At 55.2% G+C, this 26,239-nt stretch overlaps 1 protein-coding gene across 2 annotated transcripts in view; it reads right to left on the bottom strand.

The window, feature by feature from the left end:
- The window catches only part of LMX1B (LIM homeobox transcription factor 1 beta), a 96,061-nt gene extending 76,334 nt beyond the window's left edge, over positions 1 to 19,727 (bottom strand). For both annotated transcript variants that reach the window (XM_054220763.1, XM_054220764.1), the window contains exons 1-2: positions 19,589 to 19,727; positions 19,167 to 19,353 (exon numbers count right to left, since the gene is read on the bottom strand). In XM_054220763.1, coding sequence (XP_054076738.1) covers positions 19,167 to 19,353; positions 19,589 to 19,727 — 326 coding nt within the window. The remainder of the gene's footprint in view (positions 1 to 19,166; positions 19,354 to 19,588) is intronic.
- Positions 19,728 to 26,239: the final 6,512 nt, after the last annotated feature.

Below are 26,239 nucleotides of genomic sequence, written 5' to 3'. Positions count from 1 at the left end.
TATTTTTCTTTCAATGAGAAGGCCTTAGCACCAAGCACCGCTAACACAGGAAGAGCACCCCGGTCCCGCCGGGGGGTGGCTGTGCCTCGTCCACTGCTCCGGGCCCAGCGCCACGCAGGACGTGCCGGGAGGAGCGTAGGGGGTCCTGTGAACGTCGGGGCACGCTGCCATGAGAGCGCTGGGTTGTCTCTGGAAGACACAGAACGCGCTGCGTTGCCTATGTCCTTCTGAAACAGCCGGAGGGTTGTCACCGCCGGAGCCCAGCGCAGGCACCGCGGTGAGGGGGGCTGCTGCCCCCTGGGCACCCACCGCAGCCGGGAAGAGCCCCCAAGCTTCACAAAGTCAAACCCATGAGATTAACGGGACCCTGGACTGCTTTCTGAAGCCACCTTTTCCGAACACACAGCCTCGAACCGCGTCACCTTGGTTTGCCTTTAACATTTCCGATGTGTTAAAATACTCCCATTCTGGCATTTCAGCGGGGCTTTCTTTGAGAAGCTGGATGTTTTGACGGCCATTTACATTTTTACTGAACCTTATCCCCAAGCACAACCTGACATTGCACTGTCTGCTGCAATTCACCTATTAGTTAACTGACGTTAAAAGTTCACAGACGTTTTACAGACTCCTTCACCAGCCTCACCCATTAGGTGAATATTTAAAGCCGTTTCCAGCTCACTGCACTCGGTCCCGTCCTTGCTGCCAAACGGACACCTGGTAACCGATTCTGAGGTTCGTGCAGAGCTGTGCGCTTAAAGCAAACAGGCTCTGCCGAAGGAAAGCCGCCACCTTGCAGATTCCTTCCCTTGCTTTTTTTTTTTTTTAAATACGGCAGCGTGTCTGTTCCCTTGTTCGCACCGTGTGACGGCAGCCGCCGGTGCTCAAGGTGGCAAACCAGATGCAGGCGAAGCAGCCGCGAAGGGCTCTGCACGTCCCAGACACGAGAACGTTCCCACCCGACGCCTGGCGCAGCCCGGACCTCGGAGACATGGGAAGAAACGGTGCATCCCAGGGACGAGCGCGCCCAGGACAGGCCCCAGCCTGCAGGAACCCCGGGCAGGTCCCTTCGCACAGGACTTTGATATCTGCTGGAGGAAAGTGCCACGAGAGATGCAAACGTCTGCCGCAGATGAGATGTGCGCGCAAAGTGGGGAGCACGAGGTCGCCAGGAGACTGGGCGGGGGGACAGGGAGGAGAAAGGGGAATTCCTGAAAGATAATTTCTTAAAACATTTAATTAGCACTGACTTTTAACATCTAAAATTACTTTAAAAATGTGCATAGAGATGAAAAATACAGAGGAGCTGGACACGCCTTCTAGAACTGGGACCGGTGAGTAGTGCCGACTGAACCAGCTTCTGGCAGATCAGCTGAAGGAAGTTTTTACGCAGCATCTTTACCAGTAATGCCAGGATGGATGAAAGGAAAAAAAAAAATCTTAACACTTTCCCATCCCCTTGCTTTTGATTACAGCTTGAAAAAATACTTAACACGAGAAAGAAGTAATTAGTCTATCCCCCAGAACGCAGCATTCTTTTAAAATTTCCCAGACTTCTGTTTCAAAAATTACAGCAACCAGTATAAACTCCACAAATCCACCGAGGAGGCAACTCTTCAAATACCTGTGGTTTCCCACATTTTCCAAGGAAAACAAAAAGATTTATAGTTTCTCATGTTAAATCTGAGAGGCTAAACTTTGAGAGACATACTTGCCCACCTGCTGCATGTGTATTAGTTCTAGCTGAAGAGAAGTCAATAAAAATGGAGAAAGAAGAATTTGCAGAGCTGGTTAAAGTAATAAGATTTGTTTCAGAGCATCTGATCTTTAGACTAACAGACTTCCAAACAGTTGGACAAGTAAATAAAGCACCGCAGGGAACCGCTAGTTGCAATAGGTTACCGCAGGGATACGCACAAAGGAATTCCTACAACTAAGAAAGGGCCGGAGCTATGAAACTTATAATACCAGCGATTGGGATGAATTGCTGACTTCTACGACACTTAGGAGCGAATTCTATAGGTACCACCGGTTTGAGGAGAACATAAAACTCTGGTCTGAGCTTCGGGAAGTATTACACCCAATAACAATTACCACTGAGCAACAACAGCGTTTTGCACTTCATGTTGATCCCGTGCTTCTGAAAAGACAGGGCTTTTTAATTCCACTTACTCCGGTTTCTGGATGGAAGGTTTGAAGAAGCTTAGTGATACATTTCACTACACGGTCTTACATACATACATACATACGTACATAAGGAAGTCTTTCCTTTAAAGGCTTTACTTCCTTTAGAGAAATAAAAAGAAAATCCAAACAAAAAAAGAGTTAGCCTGGGAATCCTCCTGCCACCTCCCTGGGATTTTTCTGCGCCACACACTGCTTCCCCTGGGCGGGAGCGGGCAGCAGACACGCACAGGCAGGGCAGCGCGGGACGGGAGAGGTGAGACCACGGAACGGTGCCGGCTCCCACCAGCCGGGCGCGGGGCCGGGAAGGCAGCGGCCGGCAGCGCCGCTCCGACAGAGCCACGGCAGAGAGCGGACAAAGCCAGAGATGTCCCACGTCCATCCAGCGACGAGAGGGTGGAGGTGACACTGTTGTAAGGTGCCATCTGATCAGGACTTCTTTTCTGTGCTTGACATGAATAAGGGGATTAGGATGGCAAGTTTCCGTGAGCTCACTCTATCGGACAAAAGGCCCCGAGGTTTAGTGTCACACTGCCTGATAAAAGTACAGGAGGCTGTCAATCAAGGGCTCCTAGGTACTTGTGTCGGTGACATAATCTTATTAGAAGATAAACCAGCGAAATCCTTTTCATGATGAAAAGTTACATTTAATTGCTCCTTTGCTTTTCTTCTCTTTCTCTTGTTCATTTGTCCATTTAACTTTGTTAATGTTAGCTATTACAAGAATATAACGGCACAAAGATGCAAGCCACCTACCCTATAGCCACGCTCATAATAAGTGAATGGCTAAGGATCCTGAAGGGTGGCAGCGCCTGTGCCGAAACAGCACCAGTTGAAATCTTTTAAACAGAAGGTCAAAAGAGTTACTGAATTAATTAGCAGGAGTGCTCATGCACAAGGATAAAGTTAAATGTTATGTCAGTTGCTTTAATACCAAAGTAAGTGACAAAAAGACTAAAAAATGGCAAAGCTCAGTCTGTGCAACAAACAAAGGGAGACTTTTAATATCCTCTTACAGGAGCAAATCCATATTAGCCTTAGTAACGTGGCTGTTTCAGCCAATTTCAGGTTGTTTCTTTTCGGTTTCACAAACAAGCAGCTGATGCTGACAGCGTGAGTCACCGCACACACCGGGAATGAATCAGGAGAGACTTCTCCGGAGCCCGGAGGGGCGACTTGGGGAGCGTCAGCGCCTGCATCCCCTGCGTGCACCGCGGCGCCCGGGACCTGCTGCACTATGGCGAGGGCCTGGCCGGGAGCGGGGCCGGGGTGGTGGAGGAGCCCCGGCAGCGCCGCTCTCCCGCGCCCCAGAGGAAGGCACAGTACTCCCTTGTGGGCAGAGAGGAGGAGGAGAGGACCCTCGGCCCCATGAGAAGACCCCAAGCCCTGGTGCAGAGGGGGTGGCTCTGACACCGCTGTCCCTGGACACCCTTGGAGCTGGACATGGCGTGGCCGTGCGGGCAAGCGGCACATAAGCGTGCTCCTGCCCTGGCCACACCAAGCACTGCCCAGGCATGCACAGGACTCACATCCTCATCCACGGTCCCCCAACCTCCCCAGGACACCCCAGCCGTCGCTCTGCCCCAAAGGAGGCCGTGGTGCTGCCCGCTGTCGCGCCACGCGTGCTCGCCGCACGGCACCGCTCCGAGCACACGTCTGCAGCCCGGCGCTGGGAATCTCCAGGGCCAGGAGGAGCCATGCGCCGCCCTCGCTGCCGTCCCCGCCGGCACCCACCCTGCGGGGGGAACGCCACAGCCCCGCCGTTCCTCTGGCTCCAACTCCCCAGCAGTGCCAGAAGCAGCAGAGGAGCAGGATGCCGTGCAAAGTTTTAAAGCTATTTTCCAAATATTTTCAGTTTGGGAAAGAAAGCTTGGACATGATCTTGCTTTAACAGGACTGATCCAACAAGGGCTAAACTGAAGGTCAAGAAGTTTATCCTGCAAACCCCAAAATGGACCCCAAGATGAGGCGAGCCTTTGCCAGCCCAGAAGAGCTGCTCAGGTTTCTGTGGCCCAGATTGACCCAGAAAATGCCTCTGGGAAGTAAACGAGCAGTTTAGTTACCCTCGGGCCCCCAGTTCTCCACCTAGCTGTGCGTGTAACTTTACCTTATAAATAGGTGCCGAAGAGACCGAGTAAAATTAACCGCCTTATTAACGTGCAGGATGACAGCCCAAGCTAGAAGCTGTGCTTCTCAAAATATATCTTTTTAAAGCATCATACAATTGTCATAATTAATAAACTACAAACATATTCCCAGTAAATGACTACTGCCATTTAGTGCCACAGAGTCCCACTAAAATAAGTTTTACCCAAAGTACCCGAGTGTGCATATTATCCAAATAATTTAGCTCCACAAACGTGAAATGTTTAAAGAAAAAATGAATTCCATTCATTTTACACATACTGTTCCTTATTTCATCCAAGTGCCTGCCTGACTGAGAACAAACTAGCACTTTAAGCTGAAATGCTTTGAGAAATTAAACGTGTAATTCTCTCCCATAACTCAGATGATCTTAAAGAAAATAAGTCTTCCAGAGTTCTTCAAGAAAACCACGTTTTCATTTAAGGATTAACAAAAAAATTCTGACAAATGTCTTAATACTTTGCTTTTTTAGTAAAAGTACGCATGAAAAATCCTAAGAGAGAAGGATCAGAGGGGTTGATGGCAGAACAAAAGCAGCTGAAAAATGTGATTTAACATTGGTTAAATCGGTGGTAGTCGGTGATTTAGTGAAAAGACAATTGTTACATTACCGGCGGTCGGCCACATGCCCCTGGCATTCCACAAACGCTTTGCCCGTGGAAATCGAACTCCAGCTTTCGGGAAAGCTATTTCAAAACAGTGCAACATATTATAGATGAATTACCTGACTTACTATTTTCTCTCAAAACAACGGTTTCTATATTACGCATATTTACAAAATCCTTCCTTACATTTTCAAATATTTAATCACACATATTTCATACCTGTCAGTTCTGCGTTAGACTCCAGGGACTCCAATTACTAAATTGAGAAAGGCTGTCAAAAATATCTGCATACAGGTTATTTGCTACGCACCCAAACCTCCTTTACGTTTTTTCTGAAGCCAACAGGAGACGTGGCACACGATGGCCCCGCTCGGCTCCGGCAGGTAGTTCTCCTGGCCACCTCCATTGGCAACGCCGCAGGGCGCGGGCTAATCAATGAAACCAAACTCCTAAAAACGAATGTTTAAAACCTTTCAAAGCAGCAACGAGGAAAGAACAATGGGTGAGCTAAGCGCAGAAATTTGTTTTTACTGATCGAACTTAAGCAAATCCAAGAAACCATTAGGAAGTGCTGTCAACTAAAGCTTGAAATCTAAGAAAGTAGCCATTCAAAGCACAGTAGGCCCTTATAAACAGTTAATCCACGCAGCTGCAGTAGTTAAAGCAAACACACTACCCTTCACTGCGCCATCAATTACACCTTCCCAGAAAAAATTACACAAACTTTGTAGGATTTTTCAGAGAGAAGATGGATTCTTTTGGAGACTTGAGGTCAAGACTGGGCTGTTTAAAGTATATTATTAACAAATAAACATTTATTGCAAAAAAACCCTATAGGCCTTTGGGGAGGAAAATTGTGTTATTTTTGGCATCAAATGACACAAGCCATTTATGACATGAATGGCTATCACCAACAGACTGATGAAATGGCAAATGTCTCCCACTTAACTTCCCCTGGCTTCCTGAATAAACTTTTTCAAACACTTTTTTCCTTCTGAAATGGCAATAAACTCCATGTAATTTTGGTTTTCTCTCTGTTCTAGCTATTTCAAGATCCGTAGCTGGAAAGGGTTGAAGGTACTTCCAGATGGAAGCTGAAGACTCCCCAAAGACTGGTAAGGCGATGAAAATCACATTGTTAGGATCCGGGGCTATGTACTGCCCTTGTTTGTGTGTATTCTTGCTTGACTGACAACTCGCAATTGGCTTTCAGATGGCTGGGTGAAAAAGCTGAGGTTTAATTGTGGCATCCAACAAATTGAATGTTATAGCTCTTGTCATTGAATGTATCCGCTACGCGCTCAGACAAACCCCTGCCAAAATATGAGCTGAATTTTTAAGTAAGAAAAAAGCCACAAATGGAACAGGCTTCAATTATGCTAGACAACCAATATTCACAGGACATGTATGAAATGAAGACAGCTTGCTTGCCTTGGGCTCGTTTTCCAACCTTTCTGTAAGACAGGGATCAGCCCAGTGAGCTCCTCTACCGCCCAACGCTCGGTCCCATCGCGCTGGGCCAGCCGCGGAGCGCGGTGGCTCGTGGGACCACAGATCCCCCTCCTCTGGCCTCTGCTGCCAGGGATGCTGCAGGCGGGCGGCACAGGGAGCGGGCACCACCGGGGTGACGGCGCTGCATCCCCGAGTCCTGCCATCTCCTCCGCGGGCACCGGCGGCTGCAAGGGGAGGATGCTGCGCTGGGCAAGGCTGCTCTCCCTGTAATTGCCCTGAAATCTCTGGGGATTCTCCCACATCAAATTAATGCAGGCGCCATCAAGGCTAATTTATTCCACACCCACAAAACCATGCTGGGGAACTGGCCCGGGCATGGGTGGCGAGGCCGAGGCAGCCCGGCTCTAAGGACTGGGCTGGCAGGAGCCAGACACCCCCAGGGCACCGCCGGCTCCCTCAGGCTCGGAACACCCACCCAGGAGCCCAGGGACCCCGCAAAGGCCACGCATGTCCCCCCAGCCCCGCGCAGGACACGATGGAAAGCTGCCGCTGAAATACCAACTCCGCCTCCTCCGTGCAACGTTCTCCCACGGCAGCTCTGCCAGGCGCACCGGGACACGGCGCTGCCGTGGCGTCCCCAGCAGTGGGATTCCTCCTGCTCCTCCACTAACGACGTGCCTGTCAGTTCTAATGCTTTCTGCTCCCATGGGCTGAATCACTTGTTTGTTGCAGCTCCAACCACCAAGCCCGGCAGGTTCAAACCAACAATACCAAGTAGAGATAGTATCGCTGCAACATTCCACATGCCATTTATTCCCTCAAATAATTTTACTCCATTTGTACTTTTGTAACGTTTCATAAATTGCTCTTTACAATAACCCGGTTTTTGTACTACACTGTGTCCCAGCTGTAAAAAAAACACAGCATTACTTTTCTTTTTACACACACACGAGCCAAAAGGCACACGGAGGACACTGTAATATCTGCTGCGAGCATCAGTGCTCATGCGAATGCCAGGGTAAGCACAAACAGCACACGGCTACGACACTCTTACTGCCACCCGCTCACGGCTTGCAACGGGAAAACGTGCGGGCAGCTTCTTGCAGCTTGGGAAAATGTTGGTAAATGAAGCAATGAAGTAAATAATTTCTCATATGTGTGCGTAAATAAATAAAAGTGAGAAAGTATCCAGACACTGCAAGGCTTCGGCATGTTTGGCTGACAAGAAGGGGAATCCTTAGAAGAGTAGCATGGCCCCGGGCAAAGTGATGCCCGGAACACGGGAGCTCTTCCTCCATAGACCTCAGGGAGAACTGGGCTATGGAAATCTGGGTGGCTGAGGCCATCGGTGCAGCCTCCCCCTGCCCCGGGCACTGCAGCAAGGCTTCCCAGCCAGCTCAGGGGGCAAGAGCACCCAGGCCCACGCTTGTCGCTGCGCCCTCCGATGGCAGGGCAGACGCTCACCGAGCCGGAGCCTGCGGGAGCGGGACAGGACCCGCCAATGCCGGCAGCAGTCCAAGAGCCTCCAGCAGCCACAGGCACCACAGCGACGGCAGAGCGGGTGCTGCTGCCCATCTTCTCCTCCGCTCCCCGCGAGGGCAGAGCGGGAAGAGGGCACCCTGACAGCGGCAGAGCCAAGAGCCACCACCGCACCGGGCTGGGCCAGCGTCAGACCTGCACCCCAGAGACACGGGCAGGGTCACGCCAGTCTCGCCAGCGTGTGCTGGGGATGTCAGCAGCTGCTGCTGAGCCCCAGCAGGGCGAGATGGCACTGGGTGCCCTGCTGCCCCCCAGGCAGGGTCTGCACCCTCGCCTGCAGCGCTGGCAGCAATCCCAGAGCCGCTGCACTTCCCCCTTCCCAGGCGCAAACGCAAATTCTACTGGCAGGGTAGCTTGGGGGTTCTCCCTGTATGGCTCCGGTCCCGGGAATGTCACTGAGCCTTCCTTCATCCCCTCTGTCACCGTTACAAAGAAGAGGTGCTGAGCCTGTGTGACTGTTTGCATGTAATAAAACCCAGACTGACATGTAATAAAATTAGTATCAATAGAATCCCTTCAGAAAAACATTTTCTCTTAAGATTTCCAGAGAGCTGCACAAAACACGCAAAACTCGTTCACTGGGGCTCAGGGCAGACTGGCTTTGCGTTGGCCTCTGCAGAGAGGTAGGTCTGGCTCACCGTTCCTTTCTTTCTCTCTCATCCCTCTTCCTTTCTCACCCTGGACTCTAATTATTAATGATCAGAAGGTGACTGGAAGCACTCGAAATACAACATTTGCTTTTCCCCAGTACAGTCATAAGCCAAGTGGCTTGCAGAGGACCACAGAGCCACCAGCGGAGTGGGGAGCACATGCTTGGCTTTGTCAGGATGCTTAACAAAGGAAGCCGCCGGCGCTGACGTTCACACAGGGCCCCACCACGCCTGCATCAACCCCCGTGTGAGCTGACCCACAGGGGTACGCTCCACATGTCAAACTTCTCTTGTCATCAGATGAAGCCCATGCCAAGATCCAACTGAGAAGACAACTCAGTGTTAAACTGCGACTTCTATTTAGGCTGGGTTTTGCCTACGAAGAGCCCCATCCCCAAAAACCTCAGCGAGCAGCTCCACCGAGTTCTCTCAAGACGCTGCTGTCAGGTAAGTAAACTGACCTTGCGTGACACCACAAGCCTCTGCACGCCAGGGAAATTGGCTTCCATGGCATTACTCATGGGAGCCCTGGGAGCAGGGATTTGCCGGCTCAGGCCCCCAACAGGGCCCGTGACCTGGCAGCACCAGCTCCTTGGTACAGGGAGTGCTCCCGGCACCGGTGACAGGTACAGCAAGAACCTCCGCGAGCACTCACAGCCCCCTGTGTGCACCGGTAATCTGAAGATTTCTCTCTGAAATTGTAACAGCTAGGTACTGACTCGAGCCTGCCTGCACCTTGGAGCCTTCACGGAGCGCGTACTTGGTCTGCAAACCACGGTTATTGATAGCAGGGGAGGAAGAGGGAGGATCATCTCTCTCTCTCCGGAAGGTCAGAAATACAAGCCCCCCGATGCCCGGGCAGACCCCGCTGCACAGATAACCCGCGCGAGCCCACCCACGCAGGCAGGGAGCCCCGGCTCACCCGCACGGCCAGGAGGAGCCAGCGCACGGCGTTGAGCTGCGTGCGCTCGCCAGCAGCGCCAACGTCCCCACGCTGGCGGGGAGGACGGATCAGGGAACCCAGATCCCCGCTGCTGGAAGTCATAACCAAGGTGGAACCAGAGCCAAGTGCCCAGCTGGCTCCATCCCGTGCTGCCGCAGTGGGACCCTGGGAGCTTGGTCACCCCTCGCCCCCTCAATCACCCCCTTCCCTCAGCTCCCTCCAGCACCTCCTACCTCTCCTGCGGCTCCCGAAAAGCTGACGGTGGGGCCCAGGAGCCAGGCAGGGTGGCCTGCTCCCGTCCAGGATCTACCACTGGAGTGAATCGCTGAGGGGCTGCTGCACTGGCGCTGGCGTAGCACAGATCCTCAGCTGCAAAGAGGTGTCTGCACAAGATCCCGAAGATTCATGAGTAATGCTGGGGCTACCAGACTGTCACCTACAGCTGGGACCTTACGTACCGAAGCATCCCCCTAACTGAAGGTAGCTCGCCTCTTCTGCCATCGTCTCAGGGTTTTGGTTTGCTTTGTTTGTCTTAGTTTCATGATTTCCTACAGTGCTTTATTGTGATTTGCTAATAAACCACTTTGTACCATACAGAATTAAATACTTGTCTCATTTCACATGTGTTGTCAAAAGAAACCTCGGCAAGTGCACCCGCGTGACCTCCTCCTCCAAAACTGGATTAGAGTTGTGACATAAGAGAGAGAACGAGGAACCAGAGACGCCGCTTTGATTGGGAAGCTGCACGAACAGCTCTATCAGGTGACAGGAGAACGCTGGCTGTAGGCAAGCTGCTTGTGTCAAAGGACAGGATCCCACAGGTTGAAAACAACCGCTCTGTGGAGTGGATGCTAATGAGAACTGTAACCTTTCTCGCTAATGAGTTTTGGCAGGTACCATGCTGCAGCCCAAGGGTCCAGTGCCGCGGAGCTCCCAGTGACCCCAGCTCCAGCTGTGGCAGCGGGCGGTGCCAGCGCTCTGCCGAGCCCCCTCCGGAGAGCAAACGCCATCCCCGCAGCCGATCACAAACCTGCTCCCTCGCTAACAGGCAGGAATGCACCACTGCTCCGCTCCTAAGGAAAACTACTGTAAGAAGCACTGATGTTTCTATCAGTCCAAGAGAACGAGCAACCACTGGCTGTAATTAGAAATGCTTTAAAACAATATTTTCTTCTGCAAATTCAACTACTACTTCTTTTCATCATAAAAACCTATAATAAAAGTAACAACTGCAAAAAATATATTCTTGATGTAGACTATTATTCTTTTTTTGGTTTTGTTTTTTTGTTGTTTTTGCCGTCAGTGAACGGTGATTCACGTTACACGAAGGAACAAACACATGAAAGCAAACTCCCAAACAGCTACCGGGAGGATTTGGTCCTCAGCATGTGCACATAAATTCCATTAGCTCTTACTGGGAGAGTACACGTGCACTCCTGTACATTATAAATAATACACTGATTGCAGTAAAATCAAGAGCCAAATTCTATCCTTTGATGAGCGAGGATGGCTCTCATTGAAGTCAATAGGAATTGCATGTTCACAAGTTCATGTCAACATTTGCAAAGGAAGATTTTGTGCATATTAAAAAAAATATGATGTTTTGGAAGCAAAGCAAATGACCTCCACGACAAGTGTTCTCTGTAAATGTATTGGCATGTTACAGGAGCATCAGAGTACAAACCCCTAAAAAGTTCCCATGTTGATATTAAGGGCATTTAATCAATTTATGCCGTAGCAGTGCTGCAGTATCTATGAAGAAGATCACTGTAAAATTTCAAAACCAACAAAATAACAAACTGGAATTAATCAAATTAACCATTCCTTTACTGTAACGCAATCTTGCAAACGTCTACCGGTTCAGTTGCCCACGGGCAAATAGTTTTTGAAAGGCGAGTGAAATCCCCCAGCTCCTGGAGCGGGGCGATGAGCAGACGCAGGCGGGTCTGGCTCAGCCGCTGCGTCTCCAGCTCACTCCAAAAGTTGGTGGGACAGCCCCTGGGCTCCCCTGGTGACACCAATCCGGATGTTTTACCTTGGGACAGCGGATACGTAATGTTCCATACATGGTACTTCATTGTAAGGGTTTTGCTTCTACATAATCTGCATTAAAATTGCATAATATGCCACACATGGTGCTTTCTACTTATAAGGTATATTCAGCGTCCAATAAAGGGTGATGGCAACACACGTACTCTGTGTATGCATGCGTTGGGCATATAAAAGGAGGAAATATTTGCTATCAGTAAGGTGTTTGGGAACAACCAGAGCCTATTTTGCAAAATGGCTGTTTGAGAACAGCCTGCCCAGGCCCGGGGAGCAGGAGCCCCGTCCGCGCCCCCCACCCCTCCCTCCGCGGGAACTTGTCCCCACCTTTCACAGCACCCGCTGGGGCCAGGGGCTGCTCCCGGGCCCCCACCGCGACGCTTGGGGCCACTGGGCGAGTCGGTCAAGGTAAGCTCAGAGCAACTGCAGGCACACCACGGAGCAAAACAAAAGTAAGACACGGTTTCATCTGAGGAACATCAGTCTAGCCACAGCAAGTCCAGGAGCTTAAAGTAAACGTAAGGTCAGTATTTAAAAAAAAAAATAATAATCAAATATCCGTTTTAATTTTATGTTGAATTTATAGAGGCATCTAGAAACAGTGGATAATTTGCCTGAACAAGGCATGCGAGATTTAGATCTATATAGCACGCAGTTATAAACACCGAAGAGCATTACATTTAAAACCAAAAGTGAGCTCACTTTACAAGTTTTGTCATTTTTTTCTCTCTGATGGCCTCTGTTCTCAAACTCAGAAGTCTATCTTCACTTTCAACATTTATTTTAAATTAGATATGAAGTTGTTCACTTATTTTTTTACTTAGTTAAAAATGGAGAAAAGTGGCATCTCCTTCCCTAAATGTTACCAGTGCTGTTAAAGCTCCCACTGCTGCAAAATAATCTTATCCCCCTGTTACATTTTTTTAAAGTATCTTAGCTCAGAAAACGCCTCTGCTTTCTAAAAATAATTCTAATACTTTTTTATAAAAAAAAAAAATCAGTTTTAATTCATAGCTTTAGATATAGCATATCACAATTACGTAGTCTGGAAGGCACATATTCAATAATCATTCTCTGCCCACTTGATATATTTATTCCAATTCACTTAAAGAAAGGAAATTTCTCTTCTTAATTGCACCCACCTAAATCCTAAGTAACTCCTCTAATTTCATTATTTGGCTGCTAGAGACTCAGCTGTCAAGGTTCACGTCACATTGTTACTTATAACTAACCTTATTCTTTGTTTCAGAACAAATGTGGAGTTTTTATATTTTGTAACGAACAAGAAACTGTCATTTCATTATGAGTCAATCTTTGCCTCGTGAGTAATGCAATCATCCCCAAACCATGCCAAAAAAACCTTTCCACCACACGAAACCTTCCAAGAGCAATACCTGCTTTGTTTACCTTTACTGGAGATTACTGTACAATTCACTTCACAGTTTTATTTATTTACTCGCTTGCTTTCTTACCTCACTTGAGCAATAACATGACATATCATGTGGGGGGAAAAAAACGTAGTCAAAGAGAAGCATTTATCCCTGGCTTTTCTGCAAGGACGTCGTTTGAACTAGCACCCCCTTTACAGAGGACACTGTAATGGTCTTTTTCCGCCTCAGTGGGGTTTAAAATTCACAGCCTTTTTGTGAATCTGCGTTTTACGGAACTGGTGAGATGGTCCAAGCCAGCCCAAGCAGTAGAAAATCCCTTTCTAATGTTATCACAAAATATTGCCGTTATATTTACACACCACATTCTTCTGAAACTGCCCCGAGAACGGAGCAGCGCCAGGAGCGCGGGGCAAACAGACGGAAAACGCACCCGCCTGCGCTTGGCCCGGCACTGATAAGAAAAATGAAGTACTTCACTGATCCCTCTCTTTCCCCCCAAGTTCCCCCCCCCCAGCATGTCAGCAAGCGCCCGGGGGCTGCCCTGCATGCGTGCGGGGGGCAGGAGGGTTACGAGCCTGTGCCCCCGCGTGGGGCTCGGCCTGTGTGGGGCTGGGGGGGGCCCGCCCCCCCGCACCCAACCGCCACTGGGGTGCGGGAACCCACCCTCCCACTGGCCACCGACCGCCGCTGCTGCACCCTGCGTCCCCACAGAAGGAGATATTAAATAAAATGAAATCAACTCCTGCTACAACAAGACGCAGCAGATTTAGTACAAATCTGAATTCTGTCTGGAGTGAAAAATAAAAATCACAGCTGCATTGCGAAGAGCACGCTCCTTTTCCTCCCGAATATTTCTTCCCAGCTATCTGGCTAAATTAAGCAGCCTCTAGTTGTTCCTAAATACGTGCCCACCTTTCCCAGTTCACCAGAGCAGAAAGCATTTTAAGACGTACCACGCTTTATAGGCTGTCCCACAACAGAGACAAGCAGGAGGGTTGTATATTTACAACTGAAATACACTAATCACATAATTAGTCTAGAAAGAGACATTATAATCCAGCTATTTTCTCATGATATATTATTGATAGTTGAAGAGGTGTGACGTATGCCTTTGAACTAGTTCAAAAGTTTAGGCCAAAAAATAATAGACGTGATTTCTAAACAGAATACAAAATGTTCCCATTTGTTATATATTTCAGTTAAGAAATTTTTGCAGTATATTTCATATTTATTAGTTATTTTTTCTCAGGTCGGTAGTTAAGCATTATAAATTATACTCCTATTAATCTAACTGCATATTGCCTACATCGCAGACAGATCCTCCCTATCATTTTCTACCACGAATTAGTGCAAATTACCTATTACCATCGCAATTATTTTGTCCGATAAGGTTACCATGATTGTAGCAGAAAACCAAAATGTCTCCCCAAATTCCCAAAACATGTTCCCCCCGCAGCGCCCCACTCGTATTGACTCAGCTCCGGGCCGGTGGCGGCGGCTCCCGCGGCCGCGCCGTTACCTGCCCCGCAGCCCCCGCGCCGCCGCCACCGACCCCCGCTGACACCGGGGCACTGCGGGGGCTCGGCCCCGCCGGGGCCACTCTGCTGACGTCACCGGCAGAAATAACCGCTGCGTTTCCTCAACGCTCCCGCTTTCGGGATTGTTTCGAGGCGCTACGAAAGCCTGGTCGTACAGAGGATTTTTAACAGGGCTGATGTGTCCGAGGGCGCGGGGCTGGTTGGATTTTCAGCAAAAATGCCAGAGTACTTCAGCGACTTTTAAAAGCATTTTTAGTGGATGACATAACTTTAATCATTACTCCATGTCCTGGGCATGTGCTTAGGCTACTCCTCATCCCTAAGTTTCAATCACTTTTACGCTGTTTCCCAATGACACAGGCACGGGGACCAGTGCCAGCCTGACGCCAGAGGCCAGCGAAGCGCAGGGGGACACCACGGCTCTACACAATTTTCCCGAGTCCACATGATGAACGATTGCACTGATGAGCGTAACAACACGTCTGGTGCTCCTCAGTTAAAAAAAAAAAAAAAAAAAAACTAAAACTGAAAACAAATAAAATCTTCCTGTTAGCGAATAGCCATTGCCCGTTCTGCACGCGGCAGCATCTGGGAGCTCGAGTCACCTCTGGCACCACGGATCCTGCCTACATTCCACAGCCCGTGCTCACGACAGACACGCGCTCGCCCCCTCTGCAAGAAAAATAACATTCACAAAAATAAGAGACATTTACCAACGGGAAGCTTTTGTCTTATTTCAAATATAAAACGCAACTGAACTGGGAAACATCAGCCTCAGCATTATACTCATGTGAAAGAATTCCCAGAATCCGGGGAGGGTAACAGTTCCCTACAGCAACGAGGCTTCGCAGCATTTCCTTTCCTTCCTGCGAGGTACGTGCTGCTCCGGGCTGATTGGACATAAAAAACGAGCCTGGTCACTGACCAGAACGGGCTCAAAGATGAAGAGTATAAAGACAGAACAGAAATATACAGTAAGTCCTTTTTAATAGCATCCAACAACAACGCTAAAACAACGCCTGACATATTTTGAAGAATCTAACAAAAACCTAAATATTTCTCTTTCCCACCCCAAGCAAAACTTAGAATGCATTAGTGAAAAATTATGAAAGAGCAACTGTGATTGTTTGCTATGCTATCCCTTGAATAAATGACCTCTTTTACAGCCTGCATTTCCAAAGCTAGAATAGGAACATGGATCTTTCTACAAATTATATGCATTTCTTACATACGAAATATGGAACCTGAAACAGGATTTTTCAGAGCATATCTTTTCTTTTAATATCAGCAATAACTAGTGCAAATCGTTACGTAACACCGAGAAGCGAAATCAAAACAAACCAGAAAAGCGCAATCACAAAAAATTTTAAATATACAAATGGGAAAAGAAATGTAATATTTATAATTATTAATGTTTTATAGCAGGAAGCACTGTTATGAGCAGTACAATAAATAAATTCATTTAAGCAAAGAACCAGAATACAACTACTGCAGCCCCCCCATTTTTGATAAACATTCACTCTGAAGGTTTCAGTTTGTCAGAAAGAAAACTTCTTTTAAACAAAAAAAAGTGTAAGGTTCCAAATGTGCAACAATCCTGCAATTTGGCAAAGCTCTCATTAAAATCAAAGAGATTCTGTTTGGCTTGGGCTTGCGAGAGTCAGCCTCCCTGGTGCCATTGTGCTACTCTGGGTTTTTTTCCCCTTAAGAACCTTGCAATCACATGTACCTGTGACCCTCAAAATATTAAATTTTAGCAAAATAAGTACGTTGCATTAAATTAAAAGATGAGGATGTAATCGTGCAAAAATTTGTTGAATCTCTTGTGTAAAAAAGTCAAAAATACACGTACAGCTTAGATGCTGGTCCCACTGATGTACCGATGATATTCTTGTGATGAATTACACTTATCAGGCACCTCTGACTACTTCAAACTGTGCTTGGGCCACTAATCCATCTCCCCCAGGATTTATTCTAACATTCCAAGCATAGGGGTAGCTTCAAACGGCCAACGTTTTTATTAAAAAAAAAAAAAAAAATAGAAAAATGTTTTTACCCTTCCCCCTAATGTGAAATGCCCTCATGCAAGGATGGGCAGTAATCATTCCTGACCCAGTGAAAGGTTTAAGGTCTGATATCTGACCCATCAGAAGCTTGCTTTCATTAGCAAGACGAGACACCAGTTTTCCAAAGATATACACGCAGCACTTGATTATAGTCCTGGGAGTTCTGGAGAAATCTGACCTTTAAATTACATTACTATGTACAAAAAAAATCTATTTAAAGCAAATTTCAGTAACTAAGATATTTAAGTAATCTCTATTCTCCCTCTTTTTTTTTTTTTTTCCCAGAGATCTGTAAATAGGACTCAGGATAACAAGAAGCATCTGATTTTACTGATACCGTTCCATCTCACCGCCCCAAAGCACGCTTACTTAGCATACAGGCATTTCACATCCCGGTACGTTAGAGCACGGGATGATGGCTGTACCCGCACGCTGGAGACGACCTGCACAACTCGCTCATGGCTTCACTCCTCCCTCCGCACTCTCACTGATAAAACTGATCAGCTGCATCGCAAACCCAACTGCCTGCATGTATGAATAGCTATTTTTATCCTTCAGCCATCATAAAAGAATATTTCTCTGAGTCTAAAAGGCAGCAGACAGGGAAAGCACACCAACAACGTCCGCGTAGTTTTGTGTGTTTGCTCTTTCGGGCTAATAAAATTTCAGAGAAAACAAATTTTGATTTACCGTGTCTCCCCTCCCCTTTGCCTGAGCTGCTGCTGCTGTCAGTCCTTAGGGGCACACACAGCAGGTTACCATGTAATGTCACACTAGGTGCTGGGATTCAACAAAGGCTAACATGTTGATATCTTTTTATTGCTCGTCAGCCTGGTTACCCCGTTTCCCCCCTATACAATTGGACACCTTTGATAATACAGAAAGTTCTGAAGCGGTGACATTTCTGTTTTCAGTCAGAAAAGTATTTTTGCTTTTACAAACCAATAGTCCATGATATTGCTTTTTAAATAGCAAAGCGTGATCCTTTATTTTACAGAAACTAAAGATGGGACTCAGAGGGTATATTTGTTTGTAATTAATGTAAATATTTACATTGCCAAATAATGCTTTTTTTAGGTAGCCTAAAGACTCTTCTGAATTCTTTCCTAATTAACAAAAATATCTAAGGTAGAGATACACAGAGCCAGAAGTTTCACTGATCTACAGCTATAGCTACCACGGGGCATTTTATTTTGCGTGGAATAAGAGCCAAAGTGTGTGGATGTGCTTCCTATGCAAGGGTATGAGAAAACGCAGAAGACGCTGCAGCCCCGGCCCCTGCCAGGGCAGGACCGCAGCGGCCCAGCGCAGGGAAGCTCCGGGTTATTTTTGTGTGAAGCGCCCGGGCCCGTGGCAGACTCTCTGGTAGCGTGCTGGTGAGGGCTGCAGTATGAAATAACACGTTTTGTTGTAATTCCTAAACAGGGGGACATTTATCTGGGCCATTTATACAAGAGTTATAACCCTAACAATATTTATACTCAGCATGTCATGTTAGCATTTACTACCAGTTTCCATGGAGATGGATTTTCATGCTGTAGCTATGAAATGCACATTGTTGCCACTAAGCCACTTCAGGCCTTTCTGGAAGCCTGCTGAATGCCTGACAAAAGTTGATGCAAACCAATAGTTGTTGTTCTTTGTTTGTTGCCAGACTTCTAGCAGAGCCATATTATGTCCTAGTGATTGAAGTGCCCATGTTCGCCCCCCTCCCGGCACAAAAAGGATCCTCAATTTCGGTGACAAGCATGAAGTGGGCTTCTGCAGGGGAGGACAAACGCGGCGCGGGGCAGGGGCTCTGTCTCCGCGCAGGGACGCGGCGCGGCGGGGGGCCGCCTCCCGACAAAGCCTGACATTTGGGGATAAAGCGGAATAAAGCGCGGGCAGCGCCCGGGCCGGGAGGGCCGGAGCCAGCGCCGGGTTCCTCCTGCCGCGGCCGCGGAGGCTCGGCCGGCGCCGGTCCCCGTGGGCACCGCACCCTCCGCGCCCGACGGGCGGGACGGGACGGCCCGGCCCCGCGCCCGGGCTGGCACCGGGAGCGCACCGACGGCCCTGCCGGGCATCGGCTGTCCCGCTCCGCGGGCAGGTCAGCGCCCGGGGCCGCTCCGCGGGGCTCCCGGCGCGGCTGCGGGGCTGCGGGCGGCGGGGTGACGGGGCCGGCCCCGGGCAGAAGGGCCCCGCGGGGTGGCTCCGAGCGCGGCGCTGCCCGAGCCGCGGCGGCCGGGCCGAGCGGGGCAGAGCCGGGCCGAGCCGAAACGGGCCGCCCCGCCGCCGCCCCCCTCCGACGGCGCCGCAGGGTCCCGGCCGGCGGCGGGTCCGAGCGCTGCGGAGCGGCGGGCAGCTCCCTGCCCGGGACCGGCGCTGCGGCTCAAAGTTCCTCCGGTCGCACCCGCCGCCGCCCGGCCCCAGCCCGTCGCGCCGCCCGGCCCCGGGGCTCCCCGCTCGCCGGGGCCGCCACCCGCGCAGCCGCGGGCCCCGGCGCGGCGTGTCCCCGCTCCGCCGGGCTCCGGCATCGGCCCGCTCGGAAGTGCGCCCCGAGCCCCGCGGCGCGGCGGCGGGCCGGGGTCCCCGGCGGCGGCGGCGGCTCCGCGGCGGGCCCCGCGCTCTTACTGTTGGTAGTCCTGCTTGCAGTAGAGCTTTCGGTCCCGGAAGTAGCAGGAGGTGGTGAGGGCTTGCTGACACGCCGCGCACTGCAGGCACTCCTCGTGCCAGGAGGACTCGTTCACCCGCATCAGGAACCGGTCCGAGATGGGCCGCTGGCAGCCCTCGCAGACGGCCTGGTGTTGGCACTCCGACCCTGCGAACGGCAGAGAGCGGCGTCAAGCGCTGCCCCGGTCCCGCTCCCCCGCCCCAGCCCCGGCCCCTCTCCCCCGCGGCATCGAGCGCGACGGCCGCCGCCGAGCCCCGCAAGCGCCGGCGAGCGAGTCCCGCGCCCGGCGGCAGCCCGGGCCCGGCCCCGCCGAGCGCAGCCCCGGGCACCGAGCGGAGCGCGGGCGGCCCCCGGCGCGGCCGAGCGGCGAGCGGCAACTCACCCAGCAGCACTCCCAACGTGGCGGGACCCGAGCGCAGAGGGTGGTCTTCCATTTTAATACCGTCCAGCATCTTTGAGCAGTCCGACGGGCCCCGCGTGAAGCACCTCTCCAAGGACTCGGGACCTGTCGCGATGTCCATGGGGCGGGCGGCGCGGCCCGGCGCTCCGGGGCGGCGGGGGCGAGGCGCTGCCGGGCGGCGGGGCCGGCTCAGCCCCGCGTCTGGCCGAGCTCGGGGGTACTCTGCGGCCGGGAGGAGGGAGTCGCTTTTATTTTTATCTGGGAGACATGAGGAGCGTTTCCTGCCTGGACTTCCAGAGACGGGGGGCAGAGGCAGGAGCCGGCGCCGCCGCCCATGGGGGCTACAGGGGCGCGCACATGCCGCGCACACGGCGCAGGGCAGCCCGCGGTGTCACCTGCTCGCCGGCAGCGCCGGAGCCCCACGCCCTCCGCGGAGGGCCCTCCCGGGGCCGGGCCGGGCCGGGCCGGGCCGGGCGGAGCGGCGGGGCCGGGCGGGGCGGCGGGGCTTCCCCGGCGCTCGGCAGCCCATGTGCCATGCGGCGTCCCGAGGAGCCGCGCCGTTTAGAGCAGGGGCCGCGGCGGAGGAACACACCCCCCGGCGCCTCACCCCTCCTCAAACTTGCTGACATTTGAACTCCATTGGTGCGCGCCGTATCGCTGCGCCGCGGTGATCCGTCTCCTCGACGTCAAATAGTGCCCTGGCCCCGCCGGGCCCCCGCGGCCCCCGAAGCGCGGCGGCGCCCGGGGCGCGGGGCGGGCGGGCTCCGCGCAACCCCGGGGCGGCCGAGCGGGCCGGGGCCGGGGGGGCAGAGCGAGCGCGGCCGCCGAGGATCGCGGCGGAGCGGGGCCCCGGCCGCCCCGCTCCGCTCCCCGCGCCGGCCCCGGCCCGACGGCGGTCCCCGGCTCCCGCCCTGCCCGGGGTAGGTAGCAGCGCGCGTCCCCGCCGGGCCGCGGGCAGGTGGCGGCGGGACCGTGTCCCTCGGGGCAGCCGGCGGGGACGCGGGTCTGTCCCGCGGGCGGCGGCGGCGCGACCGGCCCCCGGCGGGGACGTGGGACTGGGCGCGGGGGTCGCTCCGCGCCCGCCCGTCGCTGCTTGGCGGTTCCGCACCGGGGCGGCGGGGCGGCCGGCGAGGGAGGGCCCCGGCGGGCGGTGGCCCCGGGGGAGCGACCGGCCATCCGGCGCCGAGCGGTGGCCCGAGGGCTGCGGGACCCCGCGGCGGCGGCCCGGGAGCGATCGGCGGCGGCCCCGCTCCCTGAACCGCGGCGGGGCTGAGCCGCGGGGCGATCGGGCGCGGAGAGGCTGCGCTTGTGTGTGCGGTGCGTGTGTCCGCACACAGCGTGCGGTGCGGGAGCGGCCGCGCTCCGACACACTGCGCCCTTTGATTCCGTCCGGGGAAACAAAACAAACGGGAAAAGCGATACCCACCGATCTCCGTGCGAGAGGCAGCGCCCCAGCCCCGCCGCCTCTCCTTTCGTTTTTGTTTTTCTGCCGGTACCGTTAAAAATCTAAATCTGAGGAAATAAAAATCCGGAAAGGATTCCGTGCGGAGTTTCTTAATGTGACCCATGATATGCTGTGACCCTGCCGAAGGAAGGGAGTTTATTTTGTAATGCTCCCAAAATATTGATATTTAATAAGCAGGACAAGTGTTAACTTGAATTACTTAATTCTTCTTTTTCTGGGTCTTAAGATAAAGCCTTCTTTTTATTACGTTTTCGTACAGAAATATCTCTGAAAGAAATTCGTGATTATGTTTTAGTTAAATATTTTGGAAAGGGTTTTCAGTAATAGAGCTTATTTGGGTTTTGTTCTGGACAGTACAAATCTGAAAACCTTTGTAGCTAATGCTGAAAAAATAATATATGATTATTTAATTCTGAGATCAAGATAAAAGCTGCTTAGATTTCTGAGTTCAATCAGTGGAGAAAAAGCGTCTCGTTTACATTAATTTTTTATGTTCCCCTCCTATTTTCGCGTAAGGATTCGGTGTTCTCCATCACACAGGGCTTCCGTCAAATTATCTTCTACAATTGCGAGCAAAATTAGAGCCCCTCTTTCCGCAGTAGTTTTCGTAACTTCTCATTAAAAAAAAAAAAAGAAAAAGAAAAAAGAAAAAAGAAAAACGAAAAAGCAAGGCTGTGCGGCGGGACAGTTGGGAGCGAAGCGGGAACCCTCCCAAACTCGCACCCGCAGCAATAATTCAATCTTTGTTCGTGGGCTTTTACTCACAAATATCACACCAAAGATTTGTTGCTTCTTGCCATGTGTGTGTACGAACACTGCACCGGATAATTATTATCCCTGCCTCTTACCCCGAGAACAATTCGATGAGGTGTTATATTCGGTTTATATAGTGCTTTTAACGAAAAACAAAATACAATTAAAACACCCACGCGCAAAACCATCACAGAAATAAAACCAAACCAAGACTAACGCAACCCCACCTCCCCGTGGCTTGGTTCTAATTCTCTATTTATTTGCAAGGCAAATCTTTTTGTTTTGAGGTGTTTTGTTTTAATTTTGAGAGTCGAGCGGGAAGTGCAGCCAGTCGCAATTCTGCATTTCCTAAACAAGGCAGGGAAGAACGAAGCACCGGAATAAATAACGGCGGCTGCTCCCGCCGGCGGAGCCCCCGCGGCCGCCCCAGCGCTCCCGCTGCGGGCGGCGGGACGAGGCGCCCCGCTCCCCTCGCGCCCGTCTGTCCCGCCCGGTGCACCGGCACGGGGAGCGCGGGGGGTGGCGGCGGCGGAGCCCCCTTCTCGGTGGGTCTGCAGCTGCGAGCGTGACGGAACCGCCTCGCTCGGTGGCTGCGCGGGGCAGCGGGGGCCCCGGGCGGCTCCACAGCGGGAACGGAGCAGCTCCCCGCTTTCTCTGCGTGAGCGTGCGGTCCCCGGGGGGCGGGGGGGGGGGGTGTCTGCCGTCCTGCTGCCCCGTCTCTGCCCGCGCCTGTGCATGTCTGGCTCCGGCGTGCGGGCAGCCACCGGCTGCGGCTCTCCCGGGGTGGACCGCACCGAGCGCTGCCCGGTGCTGCGCGGGGCGCCGTGTCCGCACTCCGCGGGGTGGGAAGGCGGGCGCTCCGCAGGCTGCGGTGTTTGCTGCGTGGTGCGGGGCTCGCGGGCCGGCGAGGCGCGCTGTGGGGTGCGGGGGTGCTGCCCGACCGGGGGGGCGGCGCAGACGGCGCGGCCCGGCGGGCCCGGCCCGGTGCCCGGTGCGGCGGGGCCTCGGGCGCAGCCTGCCCCCTGCCGGCGTGCGGCGGCACGGCCGGGGCTCCCGCGGGCGCGGCGGGGCCGGGAGCGGGGCCGGGGTCAGCCGGGGCCGGCGGCAGCGGGGCCGGCCGTGCCGGGTGCTGCCCCGCGGGGAGCCGCCGCGCTGCCCGCCCCTTGACGGGGAGGACCGGCCTCCCGCCGCGGTGTGCGCGGCCGCCGGACCCGGTCCGCGGGGGGGCGCGGAGCATCCACGGGGGCACCGTCTCACTCTGTCCTGTTTTTCTCCACCCGCAGCTGGACTCCGCGGAGCCCCGGCCTTCCCCGCCCGCCTGCGGCCGACGTCGAAGCATCGCTGCCCGCGGAGCGCGGGGGCAGCGGCGCGGCTGCACGGCGGCCGGGGATGAGCTTGTCGCGGGTGCAGCCACCGGGACGGAGACCTGCGGGAGCCCCTCGGGCGGCCTCGTTGCCCGCGACCCGCGGAGCTCCCGCTCCCGCGTACCGGGCGCTCCCCAGAACGGCTCCGCAGCCCGCGGCTCCCACCGAGCGCCCGGCTGGGGCAGCCGCACCGGGAGCCGCGGCGGAGCGGGGCCCTGCGCGGGAAGAGCCGCCGCCGGGCGCCCGGCGATGACTGATGCAGCCCGCTCTCCCTTCCTCGGAAGGATAAATGTAAGCGAGCTGCAAAGTGTAGTTACTAATAACAATAACAATAAATTATCGGGCTGTTGCTCAGTAGCGCAAACAAACGCTTGCCCTGAACCACGCGGAGCCTCCCCGCGCCTCTCAGCCGGCCCCCCGGGGACCGGCCTGTCCGCCGGACCGGCTGCGCCCCGGACCCGTTGGGGGGGGGTGTCCCTGCGCGCCCCGCAGCCTCATGGAGCAGGTGACCGGTCCGGTCCGGGGCCGCCGAGGTGCCCGGCGGTGGGTGGGTGGTGGGTGGGCTGGAACCGTGGGGTCTGCGCCCAGAGGGCTCGACTCCCGAGCCGGGGAACCCCCGCGCCGTCCCGGGGGGAGCGGGCCGGCAGGCCGCGGTCGGAGGCCGCGCCGCGTGGAAGGCGGCGAACACCGAGCCGGTATTTTAATTAAGCAGGGTCTCTTTGATATAGGCAGCCTGATGCTATCTCTGCGCGCTGTTCCCTCCACGGCAGCTTTTGGGTAGGAAAATTGCTGAGAAAGCTGGATCGGGCGGAACGCCGGAGCCGCCAGAAAGCCCCGGGGGGGGGCGGCGGGTGCGTGTGCGAGTGCGCGGCGCGCTGGGAGTTCCAGCTCCGCCGCGGTGCGGTGCGCGCTGTGAGCGTTTTCGGGGGGCCTGAAGGAACTAGAGTCAATTTACCATGATTAAAGGCACAAGCAAGGAGGCGCCACGCATTTGCATGCGCCTTCATCTCTGCTAAGTGGATTTTTGAGGGCAGCGCGGCAGACAGACTCGGGCTCCGCGTCCCCCTCCGCCGGCGGAGCACCTCGCCGTGCGGCCCCGGGGACCGGAGCTCTCGGACCCCGCGCCCGCCCGAGGGCCGAGGCAGCCGCGGGAAGGGCCTCGGCACCAGGGCCCCGTCGGGGCCGCGCTGCCCCGGGGCGCTGCCGCGCCGCCGCCCGGTCCCTCCTGCGGCGGCAGGCGCGGCTCCGCGCTGTCCTCCCTCTCGCCGCGGGCCAGCGGCTCGCCCGGCGCCGGGCACGACGCGCAAGGGCCGCGCCCGCGGAGAGGGCTGGGCTGGGGCGCGCACCGGGCGCCCCGTCTGCCGCTGCCCGGCTCGGCCCTCGCCCCTCCGGCCTCCTCCACCCACCTTCCCCAGCCCCGCGTCCGGGCGCGGCCCGTGTCACCAGCGCAGCCCCGTCCCTGGCCCGGGCCCAGAGCAGCGCGGCCGCCCCCGCCCCGACCCCCTGCTCCGAGCCGCAAGGCCCGGCCCGGCGAGCGGCCATCGCGCCCGGGACCCCGGGCAGGCGGGCTGAGCTCGAGGGCAGCAGAGGCGGACGCCGGGGTCGGGTCTCCGGGCTCCGGATCCAGTTCGGACCAAACTGGTGCGCTCTGGCTCCCGCCCAGCTCGCCCCCCCCGCCCGCCCTGCTCGCTCTCCCGCAGGCGCGGGCAGGGACTCGACGGGGCGGCCGGGCCCCGGCTGGCAGCGGCGTGGCGCGCACATGTGTCCCCGCGGCGGCCGCTGCCAGGTGCGGGGCTGGGGGCAGAGTTTACCGCCAGGCTCTGACGGCTCCGCGGGTTTCCCAGCCCGGGGGCATGGGGGGGTCTTTTCCCATTGCAGGGCAAATACCTTCGTTTCACTGGGAAATTTAACCTCTCCTTGGAGTTGGATCCATTATACGGGTTTAATATCCGCTCTTTTACAGCTCAGTGTTGTAAAGGCAGCAGCCAGGTCTGTGAACTCTGACATGTGCACCCGCGGGGGGGGGGACGGGGGGGGGGACGGGACCTGCCGGCGCGGGGCGCAGCCTTTCATCTGCGGGGCCGCCGCACCGGCCCCGCCGACGGCCGCGGGAGGGGGCGGCGGCGCTCCCCACCCGGGCCCGAACCGCCCGCGCTCCCGCCCGGCCCTTCGGGGGCCCCGCCGCGGCCTCGGGGGTCCGCAGCCCCCGAGTCCCCGCGAAGCGCCGGGGGTGCTAGCGGGGCCCCCCGGCTCCGCCGCTGCCGGGGAGCGGGCTGGGCCGACGCGGCGGAGGCCGTGCCCGCGTCGGTGGCCTTCCCCGCGCCGCGACACGTCAGGTGCCCCGGGGGCGCGGGGGGTGCCGGGCGCTGCCGGTCCCGAGGGCTGTCCCCGCTGGCGGAACGCTCTCCCGCAGAGACCCTCTCCGGAGAGCGGTCTCTCCCCCACGGGCGCGGACGGGGCGGTGCGTCGGAGGGACGGGAAGGGACGAGGCGACCCCCAACTTTCCGCTCGTTCTCCCGCAAACAGGCAGGTGCGTGGGGCGGCCCGGCCGGGGGCACCGGGCCAGCGCTGACGGCCCTCGCTAGCCTGGCAGGAGGGACCAGCGGCAGCGGCCCGGCCCGGCCCGGCCCGGCGAGCCCTCGGCGCCAGCGTTGCCGCCGGGCGGGCGGTGCTGCGGAGCGGCGCCGGGAGCCCGCTCCGCCGGTGCGGACGGCCTCGCCGGGCTGCGCGGCAGAATCCCGACACACCCGCGGGCCCCGCCGCCCCCCGAGCGGCAACCGCGGCTCCCGGTGCTGCCCGTGCCCAGCGGCGCTGGGGCCCGTGGGGCCGGGCGGCGGCGGGAGCGCCTGTGCGGCTGCGGCGGGGCCGCTCGTCAGGCGGGAGCGGGTTCCCGTCGGAGGGGTCCGCTCCTCGGAGGGGAGGGAGCTGGCCGCTCCTCTGCTTTTCCGACGCGCGGCGGGATCATTTCTGTATGTTTAATCGAGGAATCTAAATAAAACTCGATTTTCAGGAAAAAAAAAATCCCCAAATTCCAACAACGAGAAATCGTTT

The sequence above is a fragment of the Rissa tridactyla genome, chromosome 14 (genome assembly GCF_028500815.1).
Source record: "Rissa tridactyla isolate bRisTri1 chromosome 14, bRisTri1.patW.cur.20221130, whole genome shotgun sequence".
NCBI classification, from domain to species: Eukaryota; Metazoa; Chordata; class Aves; order Charadriiformes; family Laridae; genus Rissa; species Rissa tridactyla.
This window is presented reverse-complemented; position numbering and strand designations above follow the sequence as displayed.